The sequence below is a fragment of the Amblyraja radiata genome, chromosome 26, assembly GCF_010909765.2.
Source record: "Amblyraja radiata isolate CabotCenter1 chromosome 26, sAmbRad1.1.pri, whole genome shotgun sequence".
NCBI lineage: Eukaryota > Metazoa > Chordata > Chondrichthyes > Rajiformes > Rajidae > Amblyraja > Amblyraja radiata.
Genome location: NC_045981.1, coordinates 717740 through 744731, shown reverse-complemented (window position 1 = coordinate 744731; position 26992 = coordinate 717740). Strand labels below are relative to the sequence as shown.

Below are 26992 nucleotides of genomic sequence, written 5' to 3'. Positions count from 1 at the left end.
CTTTCATGAGGAAAGTGAGCCTCACTTTATAAAGCTTCAATAAAGGCTTTCGTGATTAAAACCACGTTTGTCAAAGTCTTTAAAAACTCCTCGAGTTCCACACCTTGGTTCAACCGCTAATGGTGCAAATGTGGACAAGATAATTAAATTGGCGAAGGCACATGAGAATAACTATTCTTTACGGTAAAGCGAACATTTGGCGTCTAACCCAGGCGACTATTTGTGTTCTTGTCACCGAAGCGGATATGCAATCACACGTTACAATCGTTCCACAGTTTAACATTTTTACTCATACAGCAACATTTCTTAGTTTAACTGTGATCTCCTTAATCTCCACTTCCCTTGAACGTTATTGGCTTTACCTTGCACTAAACATTATTTCCTTATCATGTCTATGTTCACTGTGGATGGACAGAGACCAATTGCTTAAACAGTCAGGAATGACATCTTACTTTAACAAAAACAATCAAACGCATTGTGAATCATGTCAATTTTAATAAAGCATTATCAAATGAATGGTGCAGAAGTGAAATATTTTGTATAGTGTACCTTAATCATACAATATTTACAGTTTAGTGTACAACCCATTACTGCAAAGACAGTGGAATTCTCTGAATCACTGGACATTTTATGTACAACCCTCGCTTGAGGGGAAGTAATAAATGCCACTGCACTCTCGGCAGTGACTGAGCAAAATCAGAAAGAAGTCAGAACTGAAACACTATTATTGCACATTTTACATTAAGTCCAGGAAGACCAGATTTGAAGCTGTAAGGCCACTGGCTCTTAATACAAGGTTAATAAAAAATAGATAATTGGGTCAATTTAAATTGAGGTCCCATTTGTTTAACGTTGTCAGGAATTTTTCCCCGTCTGTTTTATGTTTGTATTTGCAGAAACAACAATTGCAAATTACTTAACCCAAGACGAGTACATTTGAGTCATTGATCTTCTGATATGTCCCCTTAAAAATGTTACTTTATTTTCACTCAAAGCCCCATCCTCACCCTCACAACCAATGTCAATGGGGGGGGGCTGTTTGAGTGCTTGACTTCCCACTACTCTCCCACTCACCCCAACCAACTCAGAGACTTTGTCCAACCAATTATCCAGCACTCCGTCACCCGTTGACCATTTCTTCATTGCCCCTTTCCCATGAAGCCCATTCTCTGATGCTCTCAGCTCCACTTCTGCCAGTGGAGATACATTAAGGCTCCCCTTAATGCCTCTCATTAGAGAACCACAACCCAGCTGATAATCTCTTCATAAATTCATAGTTACATGAGTAGAATCAGGCGATTCGGCCCATCAAGTCTACTCCACCATTTAATCATGGCTGATCTGTTTTTCTCTCTCAACTCCATTCTCCTGCCTTCTCCCCATAACCCATGACATCTATACCAATCAAAAATGTGTCCATCTCTGCCTTAAAAATGTCCATAGCCATCTGTGGCAACGAATTCCACAGATTCATCACCCTCTGACTAAAGAAATGTCTCCGGAACTTCTTTCTAAACGTATGTCCTTTTATTCTGAGGTTCTGGCCTCTGGTCCTAGACTCCCCCATTAGTGGAAACATCCACTCTATCCAGACCAGGATAGAATAACATGGCTGGAATATACTCCACATTGGCACAGTTGCTCAGTGCAACACCACTTTTAACACAAGCAGTACATTATTCCTTGGCTATAACTTTGCTTGCATGTATTAAACTTAAAGGAAATTAAAATAATTCAGATACGTCATCAGTGACATATTTGTACGTGAGGAATATAAGTAATGCAACATAAGTAAGAACAAGATTTATGAGCAAATACGGGTCAATTTTACTTGCCCACACAGTAGAATCTTGATAAATGTGTGATTAGTCCCCAAACATGTTTATCCTTGTCGGCACCTTAGTGGGACAAGAACCACTTAATTTATGTCACAGTCATTAATTGAAGCCTATTTGGTTTATTGAGCCAATTCACTTGGACATAAATGAACATGGGAAAAGCATTTAATATGTAGGAAGAAACTGCAGATGCATGTTTATACCGAAGATAGACACAATATGCTGGAGTAATTCATTGGGACAGGCAGCATCTCTGGAGAGAAGGGATGGGTGGCGTTTTGGGTCGAGAAGGGACACGACCCTAAAAATGTCACCCAAAACATTTAATCTGTTGTTGATTTGCTTTCACCATATTTGTTCCTGAAGAAAATTAAGGCTTACCCTCTTAAAAAAAAAAGTATCTTTCATAAGGGTTTGATAATAATGATTTTTCATAATTTACCTTGATTCTAATAACAACATTGATATATTTAGTGATTTTTGTAGCTATGCTCCCTAAGAGTCACCACATAGAACAAGTGCTAATTTTATACAATAAAGTGTGACATCCTGATTCATTTTGGTATCTGTTGAGATTAATTTATGAATTAATAGTCCCATTCTGCAAATGTATTCATCCCCTCTTGTAATTTATCAAAATCTGTTCAGTAACAGTTACCTCCCATAACCACACCATCCTTCACTAATGCATTGCCACTGGTGTCATCCACACATTTAAACATTATTTTTTAATTCCAATATATCTAATCTGGATACTCTGACCTTCTATATCAATTTATTATTTCAGCAAATCCTTTGAGGAATCTTCATATGTTCGATTTACTACAATAGCTCAAAGTATTCCATCAGCGGTCTAAAAAATACATTGAGATTGATTAAACAAGATTACCCTCCTGAAATCCATGCCTACTCTTCATATTAGAATATTTATTGCTAAATATATTTTTTTAATCTTTCAGTGGGATTACATGATATTTCTTCCATTGGTTTATAGTTCCATGGACAACCCCTCTGTCCCATCTTAGATATATGTTTGGTATTACCTATTTGCAACACTTCTGCATACATCTTTTTTGAATTAAATATTACACATATTATGATTTATTTGCAAAGTCTTTGTTAGATTCTTTTAAAGAGGCACAGATAATCTTTCTGGATCAAAGTATTTTTCTCTTTGACTTTGATTATTTCATTTAATATTATTTTTTCCAGATTGAATGCCGTCTAATCTCGCTTTCCAATGACATAACACCCAGTCTGTTCCCTGAGTTAATACTGAAGCCAAGTACATAGAACACAGAACAGCACACCTCCGGAATAGGCCATTTGGTGCACAATATCCGTGTCAAACACAATACCAAGTTCAACTCATCTCTTCTGCTTCCACATGATCCATATCCTTCAATTCCTTGCATATTATGTGCCCATCTAAAAGCCGCTTAAATGCCTATACCATATCTGACTCCACCGCCAAGCCAGGCAGCATGTTCCAGGCACCCACCACTCTGTGTAAAACAACTTGCCCCACACATCTCATTTAAACTTTGACACCTCTTACATTATTTATGATTTCTCTCACTATTTGTACCTGTAACGTTTATCCTTCCAATCATTTTGAATTTATTTGTATCTAAACATTTTCTGTGCTGCAGAATATCTTATGTTCCTTGATAATTTAATGTAATGAATCTGTATGGTCATCTTATGCTGACTTCACTCTGAATGTATTTGTATTCATCTTTGTCATGCTCTCTCTTGCTCTGCTACCCAATGAGTCTCTCTTCCCTTAACTTTGGTTACTTTCCTTAATGCCTTTATTCATTGTGTTTAATTCATCTTGTGCTTAGTAGGTTACCTATTGTTATCTCACAATATATTTTTGCCAATATTGTTGTTGCTCTCTTAATTTTATCAACCTACTCAAAACGCCTCAAAATTAAACTTTGTCCAATCAATGGTTGGGTCTTCAATAGACCAACATCCTTTGAATTATTATCAAAAATCTATTATCTAATGGTAACTATTATCTAGACTTTATTATAATTATTATCTAAAATGGGTAAGCACACTTGATGGGCCAAATGGCCTAATGCTGCTCCTACATGTATTTTGTATGATCCCATTCATTCAATGCTAAAAAAACCCTCCCATTTTTGGTGGTATTGAGTTCACAAGGAGCTCTGTACATCTTGTAGGAAGTGGTTTCATTTTCCCCTGTGTGTTACTTCTGGCCAATTAATTGTGGGAGAGTTCAAGTTATCATTCTTATGATTTCATTTTATAATACATGGCCCCAATTTATTCATATATTTCTTCCCCAACCTATTGTGAATATGTTTTGCAGACTATTTATTTCCATGTGTATGCTTTTAGTGCAAAAAAGTGGTGCTGAGATAAAAAGATCTTGGGAAGCAATTCAGGAAGGAAGGTGGTGCATTGGTGATTATTGCAAGGGTATTGGAGAGCAAAAGTGGGAACATGATTGCGACAATTCCAGAGGACTCTGGTGAGATGACACTGGAGTACCGCGGGGAGCTTCGATATCCATACCAAAGTAAATTTCTTCTTTTTGTTTCGCAAGAGGACAGCTATATGTTTTACTCAAGAACCAATTATCAACCACTGTAACAAACACAGTATCAAACGATCGGTCTGAAGAAGGGTCTCAACCCGAAATGTCACCCATTCCTTCTCTCCATAGATGCTGCCTCACCCACTGAGTTTCTCCAGTTTGTGTCTACCTTCGACAGTATCAACAGGTCAGGAATCTACCTCAGCTGAATGGATGCTAATGGAACATCATTGGGAACTAGATACCATAGTCTTTCATCCTTATGTTATTTACCTTTGCTTCCTCTAATTGACTGTTTTGCACACTAATGCCCTACAAGTGTTAAAGACTAAATGAAGCACCATTTCCCCCCTGCACCAGCTTATTTTCCCCATCGAATTCTAACCGAGCTACCTCACTCAGTTAACCTTATGACCTCTGGCTTCCTCATCTACTACAGCGGGTCGGTACAAAAAGTGAATGTGTCCACCAATCATTTTATGTTTGCATTTGGGGCAAAAGCTGGTGTGTTAAATGACACAGAAGGTTCCATATTCTGAAACAGTTTCAGGAATAACTTAGCCAACAGTCATCAAGGAAACATTTTCTCTCTCCTTTCCCAAGAAGTCTCATTATCAATAGCTATTAAACTGAGACCAGTGAGATCTCAAGTTAAACTGGCTGGGCCTTTCTATTCCACTTGTAAGGGCCACATGCACTGTACGCCATATATAGTTGTAACACTGCCAGAACACAATATAGAGTCAGGACCATTGTTTGGACAGTATTTTCAGGCATTAGGGTCACTGAGTCTTCATTGGCCAGCACTATGACAAAGCACCACTGAAGGTTACAATTGGAAGACAAAGAAGGGAGCAAGACTTTGATGGGTGTTGAAACATCTTCATTGAAGCGTGTTTGCCCAGTTTCTGGGGCATCCTGTCTTCAGGTTTGTAACATACGGAAACCTCACATCTAAACGAGACAAAAGAAAGATAAATAACACTTCATTAACAATAAAGGATTCAAATTGGAAAAAGAGCATGTTCCACACAAATCATTCTAAGCAGCACAAGTTGACCCGAGGCATATTTAGAACTGATGTATATATTTTACTGCTCTATCAATGTAATATATAATATAATATGTAACACAATGAACTACAACTGAATTTTGAAATACGACCTACCTTGATTGCACTAGATACAGAGCTGTAATTTAGTTTGTGCTATATATTTGTATTCTTTAATTCATTGGCCCATTTGGGTCTTTCAAAATGCAAACACTTGTTCACAATTGTTGGACAGATAGTGGACCAAAAATGAGTTTTCCTTTGGATTTCCATGTACTTACGGTGATCAGACATTTAATGATCGCAGATAACACTAGAACAATGAACACAGTTCACAATACTCACTGAGAAATATCATGAGAAAATGTCAAGTTTTATGTAATCAATTGTGATTGCAGCATCTCAGAGATATAAAGTCAGATCAGATTCCAATCACTCCCCTGAATAATGTTTTCTAAATCTATTGGGTATCTTTATGTCCACATTATATTTATAACCATATAACCATATAACAATTATAGCACGGAAACAGGCCATCTCGGCCCTTCTAATCCATGCCGAACACTTATTCTCCCCTAGTCCCATCTACCTGCACTCAGACCATAACCCTCCACTCCTTTCCCGTCCATATCCCTATCCAATTTATTTTTAAATGATAAAATCGAACTTGCCCCCACCACCTCCACTGGAAGCTCATTCCACACAGCTACCACTCTCTGAGTAAAGAAGTTCCCCCTCATGTTACCCCTAAACTTCTGTCCGTTAATTTATGGTCTCTAGTTTTCAACTTCACACCAGTGTCAGGGTCATTTATCTTGAATAAGTGCAGATCTTGTAAATTATAACCAACTTGTCATCCTTAAGCTGCAAAACAAGACCCAGCACTTGCATGCCGTAGCAAAAACTGTTTATTGATTCCATTCGGTAGAGAGGTGCAGTGCATGAAGTTAAACATTATGTATCAGTTGCAAATCGAACACTGCAGATTGTGGATTAAAGGGGAAGAGCTTGTTAATTCTGGCCAAATTGGAGCTGCCAGGACATTAAAATTGAGTAAAGGCTTGTGTGCTGCCAGGCCATTTTGGTCAATATAAATTAGTCTTTTGTAGAACTGGGACAAGCTGCTGAATGGTGCCAGTTTATCTGTCCTAGATAAGATCTGCAGGAAAAGAATGGGATATCCTGCAGATTCTTACAATAAGGTGTAAATTGCATGGAACTGATTGGGTCACTGCAAACCAGATGTACATACTGTAAATAATGTTGCAAAGCTTTACTTTGCTAGATGTTGATTGGGTTAAGTGTTGAACCTTGTCTGGGTTTCTTGAATATCTAGGCACATGTTGCATAATTAATCTCTGTTAACTTCCATCTAGAAGCTTCGTCAGATACAATGTATTACTTACTGTATTATTGGGTTAGGGAACTGTCTATCATATACTGTGTTAATCGATATGTGTTATTGGACTGTATAGAGGCCACCCCCATGTGGTTTGGCCCCCCAAGGATCGGGGACTAATAAAAAGTAGCTCCCACGAGGTCTGATCTCGATCTTCTGGAAGAACGCTTGGGACTGCATGACCGTTTGGCGTGTCTCTGCTTGCACGAGGCTAGAGGGGCTTGGCCAAGCAGATACAAGGATCAAACCCGCGGTGGTTAGGTATTGTATTGGGGAATTTGTGTTGTGTTTTCCAAAATAAAGTTTATTTGCGCAAATGCTTGATTCAGTATCTTATTGACTGAAACTAGACTGGGGGGGGAGCTTAGAACGAGCTATTTATGAGCTGACTCAGCTATTTGTGCCTTGTTGGTCACATTGTGCACCGCTCGCTCCCTTGTGTCTGGGTCAGAAGGCTAAAGATGCAGCTTACAATGCATTATAGAATGGGGGAAGGCATTATTGCACTGCTGCAAGGACCCTCACTGGAGGATGTGCAACAAACTTGCAGAAGGGGGTTACAAATCCCATTCAACATTTGAGGAAGCATGGGGACTTTTCCTGCTCAATACTACCTCAATGATCAGCTTGACCAGCTACACTATATTCGTGTGATATGAAAAGGACACATTTTCCTCAGAAACTGTGACTGCACTCTGCTAAACTGACAGGAGCAGGGAGAAGGAATGACCGGGGTGGGACAAGTCTTTAATTGTGTTGCCTTGGAAAAGCAGCCAACATAACCAAAGACTAGTCTCATCCTGGTCATTACAATCGAGCACCACCAGGAAGTGGTTTTCAGCATTGTTATCAGGCTTCTCAACAGTCCTTCCAATGACCAGAGTACTCACCTCTGATTCACCTCTATCTCAGTGGAATGTTGTCTGTGGAACTGATGCGCTACAATGCTGTGAACTATATTCTGCACTCTGTATCTTCCCCTTTGCTCTACCTATTGTACTGGAGTTTGACTTGATTTATATATATTATCTAGACTGATTGGGTAGCATGCAAAATAAAGCTTTTCACCTTAGTATATGCAACAATAAGACACCTATTCATAAACATTGTATTTGTGCAAAAGCAAAAATAAACCCATCTCAAAATGTCTGCAGATTTTACAATATATTTTTATACAAAGATGAATTTGAAAAAATAACAGATGAAGGTTATAATATAATTATCCCACCTGGTAACACTCTGAATAACTTTTTTCTCATCCTGGTCTAGACAAACTGCAAATGTGGTATTATTAATTCCAATTATTTGCACCTTGTCAATCTTGATTTGTGATATATTTATTTGCTGAAACAGAGAAAACAAAAATTCCAAACATACATTGGTCAATCATTCTATGGAAGATGTACTTATTACCCAAATGTTCTATTCACTAAATTTGCTTTCAATACAATTGCTAGCATTTGCTTAATCATTGTAAACGTTAATTCTTGTTATCTTCTCCTTGGCTCTATCTCATAGAATCATAGTCATTGATTCATACAACATGGAAACAAGCCTTTCAGCCCAACTTGTCCATGCCAACTAAGACCCTCCCCCTCCATCGACACTAGTCCCACGTGCCTGTATTTGGCCCATATACCTCTGTTCATGTACCTGTCTATTGTACATGGGTCTGACGATTGTATTTATGTATAGTATATCTGATCTGTTTAGACAGCATGCAAAACTGTACCTGCGACAATAATAAAACTAACCTTAAACCTTATAAACTATGCTTATTCCCTTTGGACTGGCAACACCTTTTGTCTCTGGGCTGCATACATAAAGAGGCATGGTGTTCCCGGTGTCGGCTCCTACTGTATATATCGGCGAGACCAAACGCAGACATAGAGATCGTTATGCTGTATATTTAAGCTCAGTCCACCTTGGTAACCTCATTATGGACAAGAATATAAAGGACTAATTCTAAAGTATTGTTTAATTTAGAGATACATCATAGAAATAGCATGGATACAGCAAGGATACAGCATGGATACAGCATGGATACAGCATGGATACAGCATGGATACAGCATGGATACAGCATGGATACAGCATGGATACAGCATGGATACAGCAAGGTCCTTCAGCCACTGCCACCACACCGACCATCGATCACCTATTTCGCACTAGTTCTATGTTATCCCACTTTTATATCCACTCTATACACACTGGGAATAATTTACACAGGGCCAATTTACAGAGGGACGTCGGTGGTGGGGAAGATGCTGGAGTCAATCATAAAAGATGAAATAGCGGCACATTTGGATACAGTAACAGGATCGGTCTGAGTCAGCATGGATTCACGAAGAGGAAATTATACTTGACTAATCTTCTGGAAATTTTTGAGGATGTAACTAGGAAAATGGACAAGGGAGAGCCAGTGGATGTAGTGTACCTGGACTTTCAGAAAGCATTTGATAAGGTCCCACAAAGGAGATTAATGGGCAAAATTAGGGCATATGGTATTGGGGGTGGAGTGCTGACATGTATAGAAAATTGGTTGGCAGACAGGAAACAAAGTGTAGGGATTAACGGGTCCCTTTCAGAATGGCAGGCAGTGACTAGTGGGGTACCGCAAGGCTCGGTGCTGGGACTGCAGCTATTTACAACATACATAAATGATTTAGATGAAGGGATTCAAAGTAACATTAGCAAATTTGCAGATGACACAAAGCTGGGTGGGTGCCCACTCACTCACCCATAATGTTGAAGGTCGGTGAAAAATTAAGAAAAACATCTTTGAATATTTTAAACATTTCCCTAATTACCCAAGACAGTGGCTAAACTTTCCCGATCAATCATGATTCTTCAAAGCAAGTGACTTGGGTTCTAAACCTCACAACAAGCCTGTGCTTTGAGATGCAAGCAACTGAAATAGTTTGAGGAAGGGTCTCGACCAAAAACATCGCCTCGCCATTTCCTTCCACAGTTGCTGCCTGACCCCTGAGTTCCTACAGCACTTTTGCGTTTTGCACAAACCTGTACGTACCTGATTATAACTCTTTTTGGATTTGGAGTTCTGTCGCTTCACCACCTCAGTCATGGAAAGGTGAAGATATTCTGTATTGAATTCTGACAGAAATAAGAATATATTTTAGAAGCGATGGCTAGAAATGACTAAGATGTAAGATATAGAATCTTGCTGACAGATGTAGCTACCTTGCATATGTGCTTGAATGGCATTTATGGTATTTGTACCTTTAAACACTGATGATTTAACATGGAATGAATCACATTTCATGATAAGTACTATTTACAGAGGATTCACATTTAGTTTAGTTTATTGCCATGTGAACCGAGGGACAGTGAATAGATTTTATGTCGGGGGCTATCCAGTATGCGGAAAGATTATACACATTTACAATCAAGCCATCCACTGTACAGATACAGGATAAAGGGAATAACGTTTAGTGAGCATAGTTAGAGTATGAAATGTTGTTGCTGGAATAAAGGTTTAACAGAGTGGAGCGATTATAATGAATGATTGCAGATCCACTTTTGGGACCAATAGCCAGAGAGTCGCCTGGTAAGGGCACCATCGCGGAGCTCGCAGTCTTGGGTAGATACCGAGTCGGGAGCAGTAAAACCGCACAACGTTCGACAAGTCCTGACCCGGGGTCAGACTGCCCGGTCGTGGAGCTGACATCCCCCTGATGCAGGAGCTTGACCGCCCGGGCGAAGAGGCTCGCCGCTGGCTACAGGTGTAAGATCGTCATGTCAACGGAAGGTTAGAGGCCCCCGACCGCTGGAGGACAAAGAAGGGAAGAGATTGAACTTTTTTACGCCTTCCATCACAGTGAGGAATGTGGAGGAGTCACTGTGGTGGATGTTTATGTTAAAATGTATTTTGTGTGTTCTGTTGCTTTTTATTAGTATGACTGTACGGCAAATCAAATTCCTCGTGTATTGCAAAACATACTTGGCTAATAAAGTATGATTATGATCTTGCAATTGAATTTTACCTGAAATTTTCCCTGAACAGCAAAAAACTATAGAAGATCAGGTTTTTCATTTCAAGAAAGCAATAGTGTCGCAATTTAAGATTACCTAGCTCGTCATATTTCTTGCAAGCCTTGCTTAGATTTATAGATGTGCAGTTTTTTTCCACATTATTCCATTGGCTCCTTCTGCTGACTGTGGCCTAATGGAAGAGAAATATCTATTGTAAACTATTAGAAAATAGGATGAATAACACATTGCTGATGTGCTGTTATTTCTAAAGTATATGTTTAAACAAAAATTTTTAGAGTTGCAATTTTAGAAGAAACATATCAATATATGGAAATAAAAATCACAGGTGTTGGAATTCTGAAATAAAAACAGAAAATGTTAGAAACTTTCATCAGGTTAGGTAACACGTGGAGAGTAAAACAATTAATCTTTCAGGTCAGTGACCACAGATGCCGTTTGATCTGCATTTGTGATATAGATATATATAGGTATATATATATAGATATATATGTGTGGTGTGTGCTTGTGTGTGTGTGTGTGTGTGTGTGTGTGTGTGTGTGTGTGTGTGTGTGTGTGTGTGTGTGTGTGTGTGTGTGTGTGTGTGTGTGTGTGTGTGTGTGTATATATATGTGTATATATATATATATATATAAAAGTGACTTGGACGTAAATGTAGACGGGTTGGTTAGCTAGTTTTCAGGTGACACCAACATTGGCAGCGTTGCGTACAGTGAGGGAGGTTGTCAACTTATACAACACAATATAGACCAGCTGCAGAAATGGCAGGAGGTATAAAGTGTAAAGAAGATGTGCAGGGTAAATTGTTTTTGTGTTACACAGAGTGTGGTGGGTGCCTGGAACATGCTGGAACATGCTGGAGGAGGCAGATACGATTGTGGCAACTAAGAGGTTTTTGGACAGGCACATTGATGCGCAGGGAATGGAGGGATGTGGATCACGTGGAGGCAGAGAAGATTAGTTTAACTTGGCATCATGTTTGGCACAGACATTGTGGACCAAAGGGCTTGTTCCTGAGGTGTTCGATGTACTATGTTCAGTGTTCTATGTTCTACATTACTTCATTTATGATATTTGTTTCTATGCTGAGTGTTCCCAATATTTTCTGTTCCAAACATCTAATTGAAACAAAGGTATTTTGGCAACATAGTGTTGCCCCCTGCGGCCATGGCTCTAGAACTCTGGCCCGGCCTGAGACAGCAGATCCATTCCCATAACCGATTTCTGAGGCCATGGCGGGTCAGTATCTCGTCCCCTCAAGCCGTGACCTCTGTTGGTCCGGCAATATGGATAATATGGCAAGGCTCTGGAACCAAGGGTGCCGAACAATCGGTGGTGGACCCGTAGTAAAGAGGAGCTACTAATCTCACTCCTGTACTCGTCAATAAATAATCTGATAGTTTTTCTGCTGCTTACCCAGTCTGTGAAATGCCAGCAACCGTTAACATTAATTCAGTTTTATCTTCTTCCACATATTCTGCCTCTCCTGCTGCCTGTTTCCAGCATCTGCTTTGATTCCCGATATCCCAACAACTGCAGTTGGCCATTATCCCAGTTCCTTTTCATCACCTTCTATTCATCATCAAGGACAGCTCCCATCCTGCGTTTGGACTGTTCGACCTGCTGCCCTCTGGAAAGCGCTATAGGTGCATCAAAACTAGGACAAATAGACTCAGGAACAGTTGTTTTCCGAAAGTCATAACTACTCTTAACTCATACATGCACTGACTTCACAGCCCAACACCCGGACTTCCATCTATTCTATCCACGTACTGAAATTTGGAACTGTAATGTGTATTGTAACTGTAATTTTTAATATTTTTTAAATAATTTTTAATATTTTAATATAACTTTTAAACATCTGCCTAAGAATCCTACCTATTCATCCTTCACCATTTTGCCTTTATAGATATGTATATAGCGCCGCAGAATTGTGCACCTATCCCCCCCCCCCCTGTTTTGTTTTCTGTTTCTTGTTTTTTGTACTAAATTATATGTATGCACTGAGTACGAGCTGCTTTTAATCTCATTGTACATGTATAGTGACAATAAATGGCATATCTATCTATTTACATCACTTTCAGGTAGCTCAGTTGTAATGAATAAGCTTTTACCGTTTATTCTCAGTCGGTACCAAGACTGCCTGTGTCATTTAATCTCTCTTTGCTTCCGAACTTTTACAGATATTGTGATCTTGCCTTGTAGACACAAGCCGTTGCTAAGTAGCAGATGTATTGTGTAGATGCTGGAACCTTGAGCAAAAGACAAAGTGCTGGAGGAACTCAGGCAGCATCTGTGGGTGTGTGACCTGCTAAGTTGCTCCATAACTCTGTCTGTTAGGCAAGATTCCAGCATCTTTTATTTTTCTTACAAGGATTTGATTCAGTAATTGCAATTTACAGTGTTCCAGAAGGCACAAATACTATTAAATGTCACAATACATCAGGCAATCATTATAATGCAATCGTGCCATCTTTATCTACAATACACTCGACCCCCAGCGGTGACCAGCGATCACGGTAGTCCCCGTGGACACCGCATGTTGTCTCCAGGGACACACGAGCACGGACATAGGGGCAGGCAGTCGACTCTGGTGTGACCATCGATCGCCCGCTGTCTGTCTCTCTATAAGGGTACACAAAAATGCTGGAGAAACTCAGCGGGTGCAGCAGCATCTATGGAGCGAAGGAATGGGCAGTCGACATTTCTGCTTGGGACCCTTCTGCCAACATTGCCATTGTCATATCCACTTTGCTCCACAAGCTAAAAAGTATTTGCTACTTCTCCCACTTCCAATGAACTATTATGAGTCAGATGCATTAACTTTCTTCCTCTTTCTCAACAGATTTGCGTGGCCTGCTGATAATTTCCAGAATATTCTTACTAATTAGCTAATGAGTCTCTGGTCAATCTTGAAATCACAATCTTCCAACTCAGTTGAAGCTAAATCTGTCACTTGTTGTTTTAAGCTCTGAGTAAAGGGTCAATGTTCAGTGATCATCCCTTTTAATAATGATTTTATTAAAATTCTGACAGCCCTCAAAGAGCAACATAAAACATTTAAGTTCTACATTTAGTTTAATGTTTAGTTTAGTTTAGTGATACAGCGTGGAAACTTTGACACCAAGTGCACGCCGACCATCGATCACCCATACACTCGTTCTATGTCCCACACACTAGAGGCAATTTGCAGAAGCCAATTAACCTACAAACTTGTGCATCTTTGCAAAGCCCACACAATCACAGGGAGAACATGCAAACTCTGCACAGACAGCACTCAAGAGTCGAGATCGTACCCAGAGGCAGCAACTCGACCGCTGTGAAGTGCAGCATTCTCTGCCTTTTGATTACCATAAGTGAGTATATTTGTTAATTAGCAGTCTCAAATGATGTTATAATTAAACATTACTCTATTTAAATTTAAACCCACAGCTTCAATTGGTTGCATTGACAGTATTTAACTGTTCAGCCAGATAGTTTAGTGAACAGGAGCTGCGTTGGCAGCAAATGCTCGTTACAAAATGGACTGCATGAAAACAGGAACAATTTAACTATGAACCCAGTTCCGCCTTTTAGAGATAAGCAAATTTATATCTCAATTAAACCTTTGACCTGTACTCCCCTTGCCTTGCCATGAACTGCACGGTAACATGATCAGCATCATGGCTGCTCATGTTAAGCTGGAAAGAGTGTAGAGATGATTTACGAGGATGTTGCTAGGATTTCAGTGCATGAGCTGCAGGGAAAGGTTGGGCAGGCTAGGACTTTATTCCTTGGAGCGCAGGGGGCAGAAGGGTGATCTTATAGAGGTGTGTAAGATAATTAGGGGACTAGATAGGGTGAATGCACAGAGTCTTTTACTCGGAATAGGAGAATCAAGATCTAGAGGACATAGGTTTAAGTGGAGAGGGGGAAAATTTAATAGGAACCTGAGGAACAACTTTTTCACATAGTTATGGGTATATGGAACAAGTTGCCAGAAGGGGGTACGAAGGAACTGCAGATGTTGGTTTAAACCAAAGATAGACACAAAAAGCTGGAGTAACTCAGCGGGACAGGCAGCTTCTCTGGAGAGAAGGAATGGGTGATATTTCGGGTCGAGACCATTCTTCAGACTTGAAACATCGCCCATTCCTTCTCGCTGGAGATACTGTCTGTCCCGTGGAGTTGCTCCAGCTTTTGTGCCAGAGGCGGTAGTTGAGGCAGATACTATGTGTCTATGTGTGTTATGTGAAAGATGTTTGGACATTTTTACATGGATAGGAAAAGTTTAAAGGGAGATATGCCAAACGTGTACAGGTGGGACTAGTGTGGATGGGGCAACTAGGTTGGCATGGACAAGTTGGGCCAAATGGCCCGTTTCCATGCTGCATGTCTATCACTCCCGATAAGACCTCCAAATCATCCAAAATTCAGCCAAATTCTCAGTGCCTCTAAAAACTTTTTCCTGTCATTTTGTTTGAATTCTAGAGCAAGATTATTCTGTAAATGATAGCGTTCACAATACCATTAATATAACTTTTAGTCTTCTGCCATTATTTTATTAAATATGCAAATATGAATATCAGATGAAATTATTAATTAAAATCAGGCTCTAAACTTAATTCTATTGAGGTACAGTGATCGTTCTATATTCATTTATTAAAATGGTAACTGTGCAGTTAACATCTCCCCAGGAGAGCGAACAAAGAATAATGAGCAATAAATATATATACGTGCATACAGTCGTAGTAGTGCAATTTATCTGGGGGAGGAGTGTCCGGGGGGGGGGGGGGGGGGTGACTGGCAATCACCGAGGTACAGAGTTGAGTAGTGTAACAGCCGCAGGGAAGAAGCTATTCCTGAACCTGCTGGTCCGGCAACGGAGAGACCTGTAGCGCCTCCCGGATGGGAGGAGGGTAAACAGTCTGTGGCTGGGGTGAGAGCAGTCCTTGACTCTGTATCTTTTCCTTTGTTCCACCTATTGTACTTGAGTTTGGCATAATTCTAACTGTGCATGGTATAATCAGATTTCATTGGACAGCATGTGAACAAAGCTTTGCACTGTGCCACAGTACACGTGACAAAACCTAAATGTCATTGTCCAAAATCAATAATAAATTATCTCAGAATAACTCAATAACAAAGATCGTTGATATTTGACACTCTAGCCTCCATTCTTTTCAAAATTTTAATTACAGCTTAAGAACTGGAACATTTCTCAATGTTCCCTCCACTGTTTGTTATTCATTGTTCCATAATCATACATCAGACCCAAGGAAAATAACTTTGACTTGGTGCAGTTAAATTCTATATGGCATCTCAGTGAACGTGCTTTGAAAATCTAGACACTCTTAATCCACTACTTGGCCTTTCTGCTTCCTGGTAATTCCAACAATATATCAAACATAATTTCCCTTTAATAAAATCAGAATTAATTTGCTTATTGTGCGATGATTTGCAAAAAGCTCTGCCACTACTTCCTTACGTTGACAGTTAGACTGACGTGACATTAGGTTCCTGATTTCCCTCTTCCCTTCTTTCATGAATAAAACTCTTGTGCTTCCCCAATCTGCCATGACTTTCCCAGAATTGAGTGGATTTTGCGATGTCACGATCAACGTGTTCACTATTGTCACCACCCTTGGACACAGGCCAATATATACAGGGTACTTGATCTGCCCAGGTCCTTTTGGTTGTCAAACCAAGAGATTGAGTTGGCACTGTACTTGGCCATGCAGTTATGGGTGTGCGGACTGTAATACAAGGGACTGATCACACTACCTTGAGGAGTGCCAGCGTCGAGTGTCAGGGTGAGGAAGATTCTATGACCAATATAAATTGAATGAGTTCTGTCACAAAGTCAAGAAGCCAAGTGAAGATGAAGATCCCAAGATCAAAGTGCAGAAGTTTAGGGATGAGCTTATTCAGTATTACAATTTCAAAGGCAGAGCTGTGCACAATGACTAGCAGCATAACAGGGTGATCTTATTGTGTTAAAAGGGAACTGTGGATGCTGGTTTACACCAATGATAGACACAAAATGCTGGAGTAACACAGCAGTTCAAGCAGCATTTCTGGAGAACATGGATAGGTGATGTTTCGGGTCAGTTATCCTTCTTCAGACATTGTAGTGTAGAGTGCGGGGGGAAACATTTGGGAACAAAGGAAAAAAAGAGGACAAATTGGACACTCCAGCACTTTGTATTTTACTCCGTTTCTCAATTGTTTGGTTTAGAGTCACAGCAAGGAAGCAAGCCCTTTGGTCTACGGATTCCATGCCGACCATTGATCACCGGTTCACGCTATTTTATCCCACTTTCTTATCTACTCCTGATGCTATAGGGGCAATTTCACAGGGGACAATTAACCTGCAAACCCGCACGTCTTTGGGATGTGGGAGGAAACGAAAGCAGCCGGAGAAAACCCATGTGGTCACAGGGAGAACATGCAAACTCCACACAGACAGTACCAGAGGTCAGAGTATCATAGCGTACCTTGCAGTAGGCAATCTGCAGAGCTAATGGTACTGCTTCTCTGTCACCATCAATCCCAAGCCTTTTACACCCAGGACCTACATTGTTTACAAACAAACAAGAATTAAATTAAATACAGGTCAGCAAATCGCACCAACACAAACCTGTTTCATTATTTTTCATCCATTTCTAACCACACAGTTTAAACAATAAAATCTTTCAGTGTTCAGATCTCCCCACAGTATGACTATGAACCACTCTTAGCCAGTATTTCAACATTCAGGAACTTACTATGATTAAATCAATGCAGGGAACTAAGTTGGCATGGAAATGAAATTAGAGTGTGTGGTGTTAGTTCCTGCACAGTTACACCCAGCTGTATTACAGATCTATTGTTTCAACACACCACAAAACTCCCCTTTTGAACTGAGGCAACGAAATCAGCCTAAAACTAAATTCAAATTCTGCTTTGACAGATGTTTAAGAAACATTTCCACAGGTTCTTGGATAGAACGGGTTTAGAGGGATATGGGGCCAAACACAGGCAGGTGAGACTTGTGTAGATGGGACATGTTGGCAAGCGTGGACAAATTGGGCCAAAGTGCTTTTTTTTAATGCCAATGACCATGACCTCAACTGTACACTGTGAAATACATGTTACAGCACAGTTCAGAATTATTTTAAATTCTACATTCCAGCTATTTGAGAAAATGTAAATTCTATAGTTCCATCCATTTCCAAAATGAATCAAGGCTTAAACTCAATTTGAATTCTGGTTAGTTTGAATATACATATTTAAATACTTTTTACAGCAAAGTTCAAGATGAATTCAAGTTTCGCAATTTCGGATATTTGAGAAAATATCCAATGAGGAATTCATCTTATTATGAAACAAACTACAAATATTGTATCAGCACATTAAAATGAATAAAAGTTATCAGTAACATTAAAAATGAAGCAAAATTATATCATAGTGCAGCAAAATTTGATTATTGTTTAGTTTAGTTTATCATTGTTAGGTGTACTGAGGTACAGTGAACAGTGAAAATCCACAGTGTACAGATACAGGATAAATGGAATAAAGTCTAGTGTAAGTTTAAGTCCAGTAAAGTCTGATAAAATATAGTGCGAGGGTCTCCAATGAGGTAACTCAGGACCGCTGTTAGTTGGTGATAAGATAGTGGTTGTCATGGTTTTCATTGTAGTTTTAGAGTTGACCAGGGATTCCCGTACACTAGTTCTATTCTAAACACTAGGGACAATTTAGAATTTACAGAAGCCAATTAACCTACACATCGTTGGAATGTGGCAGGAAACTGGACCACACGGAGAAAACCTACGGGGTCACAGGGAGAAGGTCCAATCTCCTTACAGACAGCTCCCATAGTCAGCATTGTAACTGGGTCTCTGGTGCTGTAAGGCAGCAGCTACAACGCTGTGCCATCGTGCCGCCCTTAACATTTCACAGTCTTTTAAGTGGAGTTCCAAATGGAGTTCAGTGCAACTCCAGCCAGGGTCCCGTGTCAAAGAACTGCAAACATACACTTTCCAAAGAAACATATCGGTCTTTCAGCAAAAATAATGGGAGACATATCTTCTGAACATCACAGAAAATAAAACATACCCGAGGCTTTAATAGCTCTAGTAGCAGCAGATTGTCCAAGCTCGAGGGAATAAACAAAAACTTCCGATCTCTTCTCTCCACCAGCCAGAGTTAACTGTCAAAAGAAGACATCATGCATCTGAATTATTTTTATACTTTAAGTTTGGAAGCAATATTTTCTCTGACCTGCCTTTGCAAAAAGTCGAGTACCACCAACATTGTCAGGACATAGACTGAATTTTTAAATCATGTGTATTGTAAGTCTTCAATGGATATACTATGGAATAACGGAGACATAAGGAACTGCAGATGCTAGAATCTTGAGCAATTACAAAGAGTGCCGGAGGAACTGAACGGGTCAGCCAGAATCTGTAGAGGGAATGGACAGGCGACGTTTCTGACCTGAAGAAGGGTACAAACCTGAAATGTTGTCTGCCTATTCCCTCCGTAGATGCAGGCTGACCTACTAAGTTTCTCCAGTACAATTGAATAACAGAAGATAGACACAAATTGCTGAAGTAACTCAGCAGGACAGGCAGCATCTGTGGAGGAAAGGGTAGCGTTTTTGGGGTCGAGACCCTTCTTCAGACGGAAAGTCAGGCGAGAGGGGAAACTAGACGTACAGAACAATGACCAATGAAAGATGGAGCCCACAATGGTCCATTGTTGACTGTGGAAGAACGATAACGAAGATGAACCATTGTGGGCTCTGCCTTTCCTTGGTCATTGGCATTTGTTTTGTACCTTTTCGTACCTCTAGTTTCCCTCTCTCCTGACTCAGTCTGAGGAAGGGTCTCAGCCCAAAATGTCACCTATTTCTTTTCTCCCGAGATGCTGCCTGACCCGTTGAGTTGCTCCAGCATTTTATGCCTATTTTTGGTGTTAACTAGCATCTTCAGTTCCTTCCTACACACCATTCCATACACATTATCCTTCCTACACATTATACACTAACAGTTTGGATGCTTTGAATAGCTGATTAATGCGTGCATGATAATAAAGACCTTTGAATCAAAGTTTTAATGCCCATTTATGAACTAAAATAAAGTGATTAGTCATTTATCATTTTAGATGGGGAAGTAGCATTTGCTATGAAGTCATTTATCTGGCGAACCCAATCTCCAAGAAGAAAAACAGGAAATAATGGCACAAGTTTTCATATCCGTTCAGTGACTACAGTGCAGTACGGAGCTTGAGTTACTTTAGAGATAACCTATTTCAGAAGTAATTATCATCCGAGGTATGTGGAGGAGAACTTTCTACCCTGCTATGGTTGGCAGCCCCGTAGCATAGTGGTACAGCTACTGCCTTACAGTGCCAGAGACCCAGGTTCAATCCTGACTATGGGTACTGTGCCACACATGATGCCAAGATAAATGAATCTCATCTGTCTGCACATGCTCCATGCCCTTCCATTCCCTGCATATCCATGCACTTATCTAAAAGGCTCATAAACACCACTATTGCTGACACCCTGAATCTATCAAGAGAAGAACTCACCCGTACTCAGTTCTAGGCCTGATATTGACCCAGTTGTCGGCCTGTTTCATTGCTCCTGATGCAAGCAGGGTGCACACACAATGTGGAGAAAGGGGCAGAACTGGTGTTGGCTCACTGCAGCCAATATAGCTCATGGAGATAATACACTGAACATGGATCAGTACAGCACAGAACAGACCCTTCGGCCCACAATGTCTGTGCCAAACTTGATGCCAAGGTAAAACTAATCTCATATGCCTGCATTCATACAATTATCTTAAGAACTTCCAATTGAAACCAAAGCCCAACTTTCTTTTAGGTTTAGGTTCATTATTATAATATGTACTGCGATACAGTGAAAAGCTTTGTTTTTGCATGCTCTCCAAACTGCTCAGACAGACCATACACAAAGAAAATCAGTTCAAACTCAAATACAATAGAAAGATACAGAGTGCGGAATGCAGGTCTGGGCACTAATAAAAATAAATCACTTCACACCAAATAAAGATTTCCTGAAAGAAATGCCACCAGAATTTAATGTGTAAACCTCAGAAACGGATATGCGGAATGTAGCTGGCTGTGTACTTTGGTTCAGTTTACACACTGAGAGAGACAAACAGCAGGCCTGGTTTGCTGCTGCAATGAAGGACCCGGTGGGCTGCGGCCCTCAGGCCCGAGCTCGGCCCCCTGGACCGGTTGTGAGGAGTAGGCCGGTAGGAGATTGCATTCCCCCTGCACCTTCAAGGTCGGCTCCAGGAGGTTCCCCGGGACACAGTGGCTGGTGGTCGGGCGAGGAGAGGAACATCGGTTTGTGGGCTGAGCTAGTGGAGGGTGACAGAGGAGGTCCTGCAGCAGTCTGGAGCTTACCTGGATCGGGAGTTGCTCCAGTACATCCAGCATATAGACTTTTGTAAATGGCGCCAAAATATGGTGAGTTACCCATGTTTATTTAATTATATTTATGTATGGTCTATCTGATCTGTTTGGGGAGCACACAAAAATAATTTCACTGTGCGGTGCATATGTGACAATAACGAACCATTGAACCATTGATAACAGTGTTGGTGTGAGACTTTCACCTCACTGGGTCCCGGGCAAACATGTACATTTACCTCTGCTTGGTAAAGTTGGATTAACACTGGGTGAGTGGCATTTCGACAGTAATAAAGAATCAGATCACCCATGATAGGAAGCCTCTCTGGTAGCCGCTGCTCAGCTGAAGAGTTCTCTGGCTTCAAAGGCTCCTACAAGAACAGACAACAATCACATGGTAGCATTCATCAGAAAAGCCTTAGTTCATAATATTTTACGTTTATTAATAATTCAGAAAACATTTGCCTGGTCAATGGTCATCCACATTTCAAAAAATATGCATCCATTCTGCCTTAAGTTGTGTTTCTCCTTATTCCCCATATAACATAGAAACATAGAAACATAGAAAGTAGGTGCGAGAGTAGACCACCAGGTCCGTCGAGCCCGCACCGCCATTCGCTCATGGCTGAACACTAAACAGACACACTTACCCACAAACAGTAGACACAAGACACAGAACACAAGACACTACCCTCCCCTTTATACCGCTATCACCCCTCTCCACCCCAAGAACCTCGTGATCTCCTGGGGGAGGCAAAAAAACGGATAAAAACCCAGGTCCAATTCGGGAAAAAAATCCGGGAAATTCCTCTCCGACCCCAATCCAGGCGATCGACACTTGTCCAGGAGATCACTCAGGTCTTACTATACTAACCATACCTAGGTCCATATCCCTGCCCTCTCCCCGTAGCCCCTTATCCCCTTGGCAGCTAAAAAACCATCTATTTTAGTCTTAAATATATTTAAAGTTTCTGCTTCCACTGCTCCCTGGGGCAGTGAATTCCATAAATTAACCACCCTCTGGGTGAAGAAGTTCTTCCTCATCTCAGTTCTAAAAGAGCCCCCCCTTATTCTGCAACTATGTCCCCTAGTTCTAGTTTCCCCGATCATTGGGAACATCCTCGGTGCATCCACCCGATCAAGGCCCCTCACGATCTTATATGTTTCAATGAGATCGCCTCTCATTCTTCTAAACTCCAAAGAGTAGAGTTCCAGCCTACTTAACCTTTCATTATAAAACATAGAAACATTCACAGGGTGGTGAATCTGTGGAATTCATTGCCACAGATGGCGGTGGAGGCCATCAATGGATATTCTTAAGGCAGAGATTATCAGATTCTTGCTTAGTAAGGGTGTCAGAGGTTATGGGGAGAGGGCAGGAGAATGGTGTTGACAGGGAAAGATAGATCAGCCATAATGTGAACTTAAGAAAAATGCAGCATGTTGGAAGGAACTGCAGATGCTGGTTTATCCAGAAGATAAGACACAAAATGCTGGAGTAACTCAGCGGGTCAGGCAGCATCTCTGGAGGAAAGGAATAGGTGACGTGTCGGGTCGGAACCGGTCTTCACAGATACACAAATACAGCACAGGAACAGGCCCTTAGGGCCACAATGTCTGTTCCAGACATGTTAAGATAAAATAATCTTGTTAATTCTTCATCTCTCTAGTTCCACCTCTGTTGCAGAGTTCACAACTTTATTTTGTTATCATCATGGTTCATCATTTGTTTTCAACTGACCCCATTTTTTGACTTGCCTGCTTTCCCTTTCAATTCACATGTTGAACACTTTCTAGAAGCAATTCCGTGCTCATGGTGGATAAACCAGTGTGGTGGGATGCAACAATCAGAGTTTGTGTTACATCAGTGTTGTACAGTTTGTTCAGTATTTGCCCAGTTTCCAACTGGGATCAACAGAAACTAGACATACAAATTGTTATCTTGCTCATTATACAGATTATACATATCTGCAACAAATGATACAAAGAAGCTTCATCATATTTGAATGATCTCTGAATAGAGAAATCTATTACTCTCTTCCCTTCTCTACTCTCGTGGCCAACTTGTTCCTCTTCCTCTTTTAGTGTAGGTTTCTTCAGCGATACAGCACGAAACAAGGCCCAACCATCTCCATACACTAGCACTACCCCACACACTGGGGACAGTGTACAATTACCAAAGCCAAATTAACCTACAAACCTGTCCAGGAGGAGGAAACCAGAGCACCCGGTTCAGGGAGAATGTACAAACTCCGTACAGACAGCACCCGTAGTCAGGATTGAACCCAGCTCTTTGGCGCTGTAATGCCCCTGTCCCACTTAGGAAACCTGAACGAAAACCTCTGGAGACTTTGCACCCCACCCAAGGCTTCCGTGCGGTTCCCGGAGGTTTTTGTCAGTCTCCCTAATGGTCGAAAGTGGTTTCCGCTTCTTCTATGTTCCGACGATTATTTCAAAAAATTCAAAACCGGCCGCGACTAAAAACAGGTTGCCGTTTTAAAAATCGGTCATTTTTTTTAGTGGTAGCCGGCTGCGATGCTAGTTGAAGGTGGTTGACGGAGGTTGCAGGTAGTGGAAGGTAAGACCTCCCTGGTGGAATAAAACGGTGAAAATAAGGTCTTACCTTCCACTATTCGAGAGCAAAGAAAACAAAACCTGTAAATAACATGTAATTTAAAGGTTAACGGTTCCCACAATCCCGGCCCATTTATGCTTACCTGGCAAAGCAGAGTTGTTGGTAAGGTCTGCAAGTCTAGAATGTTGCGCTCATACCAAGAGTCCAACATGCCAATGTATCGGGCAATGTTATTGGTGCCATCTATTTCTGTGGGCTCATTCGAGCCAAAATCCTAAAGTGTTAATAAAGCCAAAATGAGGTATGGAAGAATAGTATTTATTTCATTGTATTTAATTTTGAATCAGTCCTTCTGGCAAAAATACCCAGAACTGGTACCGCTACCAAGCATTCAGTTCAAGTCAAAGCAAACAGACAAACACATTTCATGCTTTGCTGAAAATTCTTATTTATGTTCAGAAAGGAAAGGTCTGAGATCTTTCGCATGAACTTGGCACACCTGCTAGTTTGCTGGGCAGATCCCAAAGCCCTGATGAAAGGCAGCCAGGTGTCACCACTGATACTGCTGCTGCCCCACATCTTCAACGTCCTGGCTTTGACCCTGAGTTTATAAAACTATGAGAGACACAGATAGGGTAGACAGTCAGAACATTTTTTCAATGTCCAACACTAGAGGACATGGCTAGATGGTGAGAGGGGGAAAGTTTAATGGAGATGTGTGGGGCAAGCCTTTTATTTTACACAGAGGGGCTGGAACACATTGCCTGAGATGGTGGTGGAGGCAGATATGATAGTGGCATTGAAGATGCTTTTAGATAGATAGGCACATGGAAATGTGGGAATAGATAGAGGATATGGATCATATACAGGTAGATGAGATTAGTGGAGTTTGCACCTATTCACTGTAAGCATGTGAGTCTCGACTGCGTGCTCCAGTTGTGTACCACATGCCACGGTCAAGCAGGTTGGTAGGTTAATTGGTCTCTGTAAATTGTTCTTAGTGTAGGTGAGGTAGAATCAGCAGCATATTGATGGGAATGTAGGGGGAATGAAACAGGACTTGTGTGGGATTGGTGTCACTGCAAGCTTGGTGGTCAGTGTGTCTTTGTCCTCTAATCCTCTCCAGTTCTCCGACCCCTTACCTCGAATCAATGCCCTTTGGTTACAAACACCTCGCTAAGTGTGAAGGTTTCTTTATCCCTTGCCTATCCACGCTCCCTCAATCAAATTAAATCTCAACCTTCTCAGCTCAAAGAAAACAAACCCAGCCTATCTTTATCTTCTCACAGCTGTAAAGCTCCGTTCATGATAACATCTCGGTGAATCTTCTCTACACCTGCCCATGGAACTTCCGTAAATACTATTCATCTTAGTGCACTATTCAGGGGATATTAAGCTCAGTGCACCAATTACACTTCACAAAACAAACTAAGGTCCTGCCCAAAGACTGCCCTTTACACTGTATCCGTGTCTAAATGTCACGGGGAATCACAGGCTACAAGTGGTGATGGAACAGTCAACATGGTATTAACATACTTCAGTCTACCTGAAACGTCACCACTTCCGTGTCTCCAGACATGCTGCCAGAGACCTACTTCAGCATTTTGTGTCTATATTAGGACTAAAACAATGTTCTAAACTCAGACCTAAATGTAAGCACGCCTTATTTGTACAACACCAATTCTAATGAAATGCCATCCTTAATCCTTGATTTGGAGTGCGACAGAAAGATGTGCAATTTATGTTACTTTTCTTTTATAATCACAGAGTGTGCGTGTGTGTGTGTGTATGTGTGCGTGTGCGTGTGTGTGTGCGCGTGTGTGTATGTGTGCGTGTGTGTGTGTGTGCGTGTGCGTGTGTGTGTGTATGTGTGCGTGTGTGTGAGAGAGAGAGAGAGAGAAATTGGTGAATATTTATTCTTAACACAGATCCAAAGGCAATGAAATTATACTTTGATGCTATATGAACAGAAAAACAGCATTCAATAAAACTCAAACCATGATATGATTATAATGATTGCTATCAAAATATTAGACATTAATAATTAAATCTGGTTAATCCAATTATTACTTGTTCATCCATGCAACAAAGTGAGATGTATTTACCATTTGCACGGAGGCCCTTTGTTGATAGTCTGTGGGTGAGTTTGTGACCTGCACGGGGCTACCGAGTGAATTTTGATGCAGAGGAATATAAAAAAATTGCATCTTGAAGTACTTTGTTAGAAAGGGTGTTTTGCTTTCTTTTAATCTGAAAGAAAATGCATAATTAGATACCCAACAAATTTCTGATGGAGCCAGATTGTAACCCCCTTCAAAGCAGACAAAACAGAGACAGGTTAGATTATTGATTGGTGCAGGTGTTAGAAGTTAAGGGGAGAAAGCAGGAGAATGGGGTTAGGAGGGAGAGATAGATCAGCCATGATTGAATGGAGGAGGAGATTGAAGGGCTGAATGGCTATCTTCGGTGCAAACCAGCATCTGCAGTTCCTTCCTACACAGAGGTTAGATACTATTCACATTAGGGTTGTATCCTGTCAATAACAATGCGAAAAAATAGAGACAAAATGCCTGAGTAACTCAGCGGGTCAGGCAGCATCTTTGGAAAACATGGATTGATGTTGTTACGGGTCGGGAACCCAAAACATCAGCTATCCATGTTCTCTCGAGATGCTGTCTGATCTGCCAAGTTACTTCAGCATTGTGTCTACTTTTGTAAATCAGCACCTGCAATTCCTTGTATCTGCAGAATAGCAATGTGATTTGTTTACACCTTGGGATGAATTCTCAGAGCACAGAGGGGCACTTGCTGATAAAGTAACTCCTTTGACGAGAATACTTTTGCATGATAGTCCCGTCCCGTTCACAAGCACTTTACAGCCTTTTTCAATCCTGGTGACATTTGGGACTTCCGTGAAATTTTCCACTCCCTGGGTACTTGGGGCAATGTTACTGAGGCTAATCAACCTGCAACCCCGCACGTCTTTGGGATGTGGGAGGAAACTAGAGCACACGGAGGAAAGTGGGAGGAAACCAGGGAGAACATGTAAACACCAAACAGACACAACATCCCAGATCAGGATCGAACCCAGGTCTCTGATATTGTGAGGCAGTGGGTCTCCCAGCTGCACCACCATG

General features: G+C 41.0%; 1 protein-coding gene across 1 annotated transcript in view; it reads right to left on the bottom strand.

Annotated features, from left to right (window-relative positions):
- Positions 1 to 1504: 1504 nt before the first annotated feature.
- The window catches only part of pik3r5 (phosphoinositide-3-kinase regulatory subunit 5), a 75879-nt gene continuing 50391 nt past the window's right edge, over positions 1505 to 26992 (bottom strand). The window contains exons 11-19 of the mRNA XM_033044013.1: positions 25961 to 26105; positions 23998 to 24129; positions 21520 to 21651; positions 18950 to 19043; positions 17347 to 17423; positions 10949 to 11042; positions 9891 to 9973; positions 8089 to 8204; positions 1505 to 5364 (exon numbers count right to left, since the gene is read on the bottom strand). Coding sequence (XP_032899904.1) covers positions 5217 to 5364; positions 8089 to 8204; positions 9891 to 9973; positions 10949 to 11042; positions 17347 to 17423; positions 18950 to 19043; positions 21520 to 21651; positions 23998 to 24129; positions 25961 to 26105 — 1021 coding nt within the window. The 3' untranslated portion in view covers positions 1505 to 5216. The remainder of the gene's footprint in view (positions 5365 to 8088; positions 8205 to 9890; positions 9974 to 10948; positions 11043 to 17346; positions 17424 to 18949; positions 19044 to 21519; positions 21652 to 23997; positions 24130 to 25960; positions 26106 to 26992) is intronic.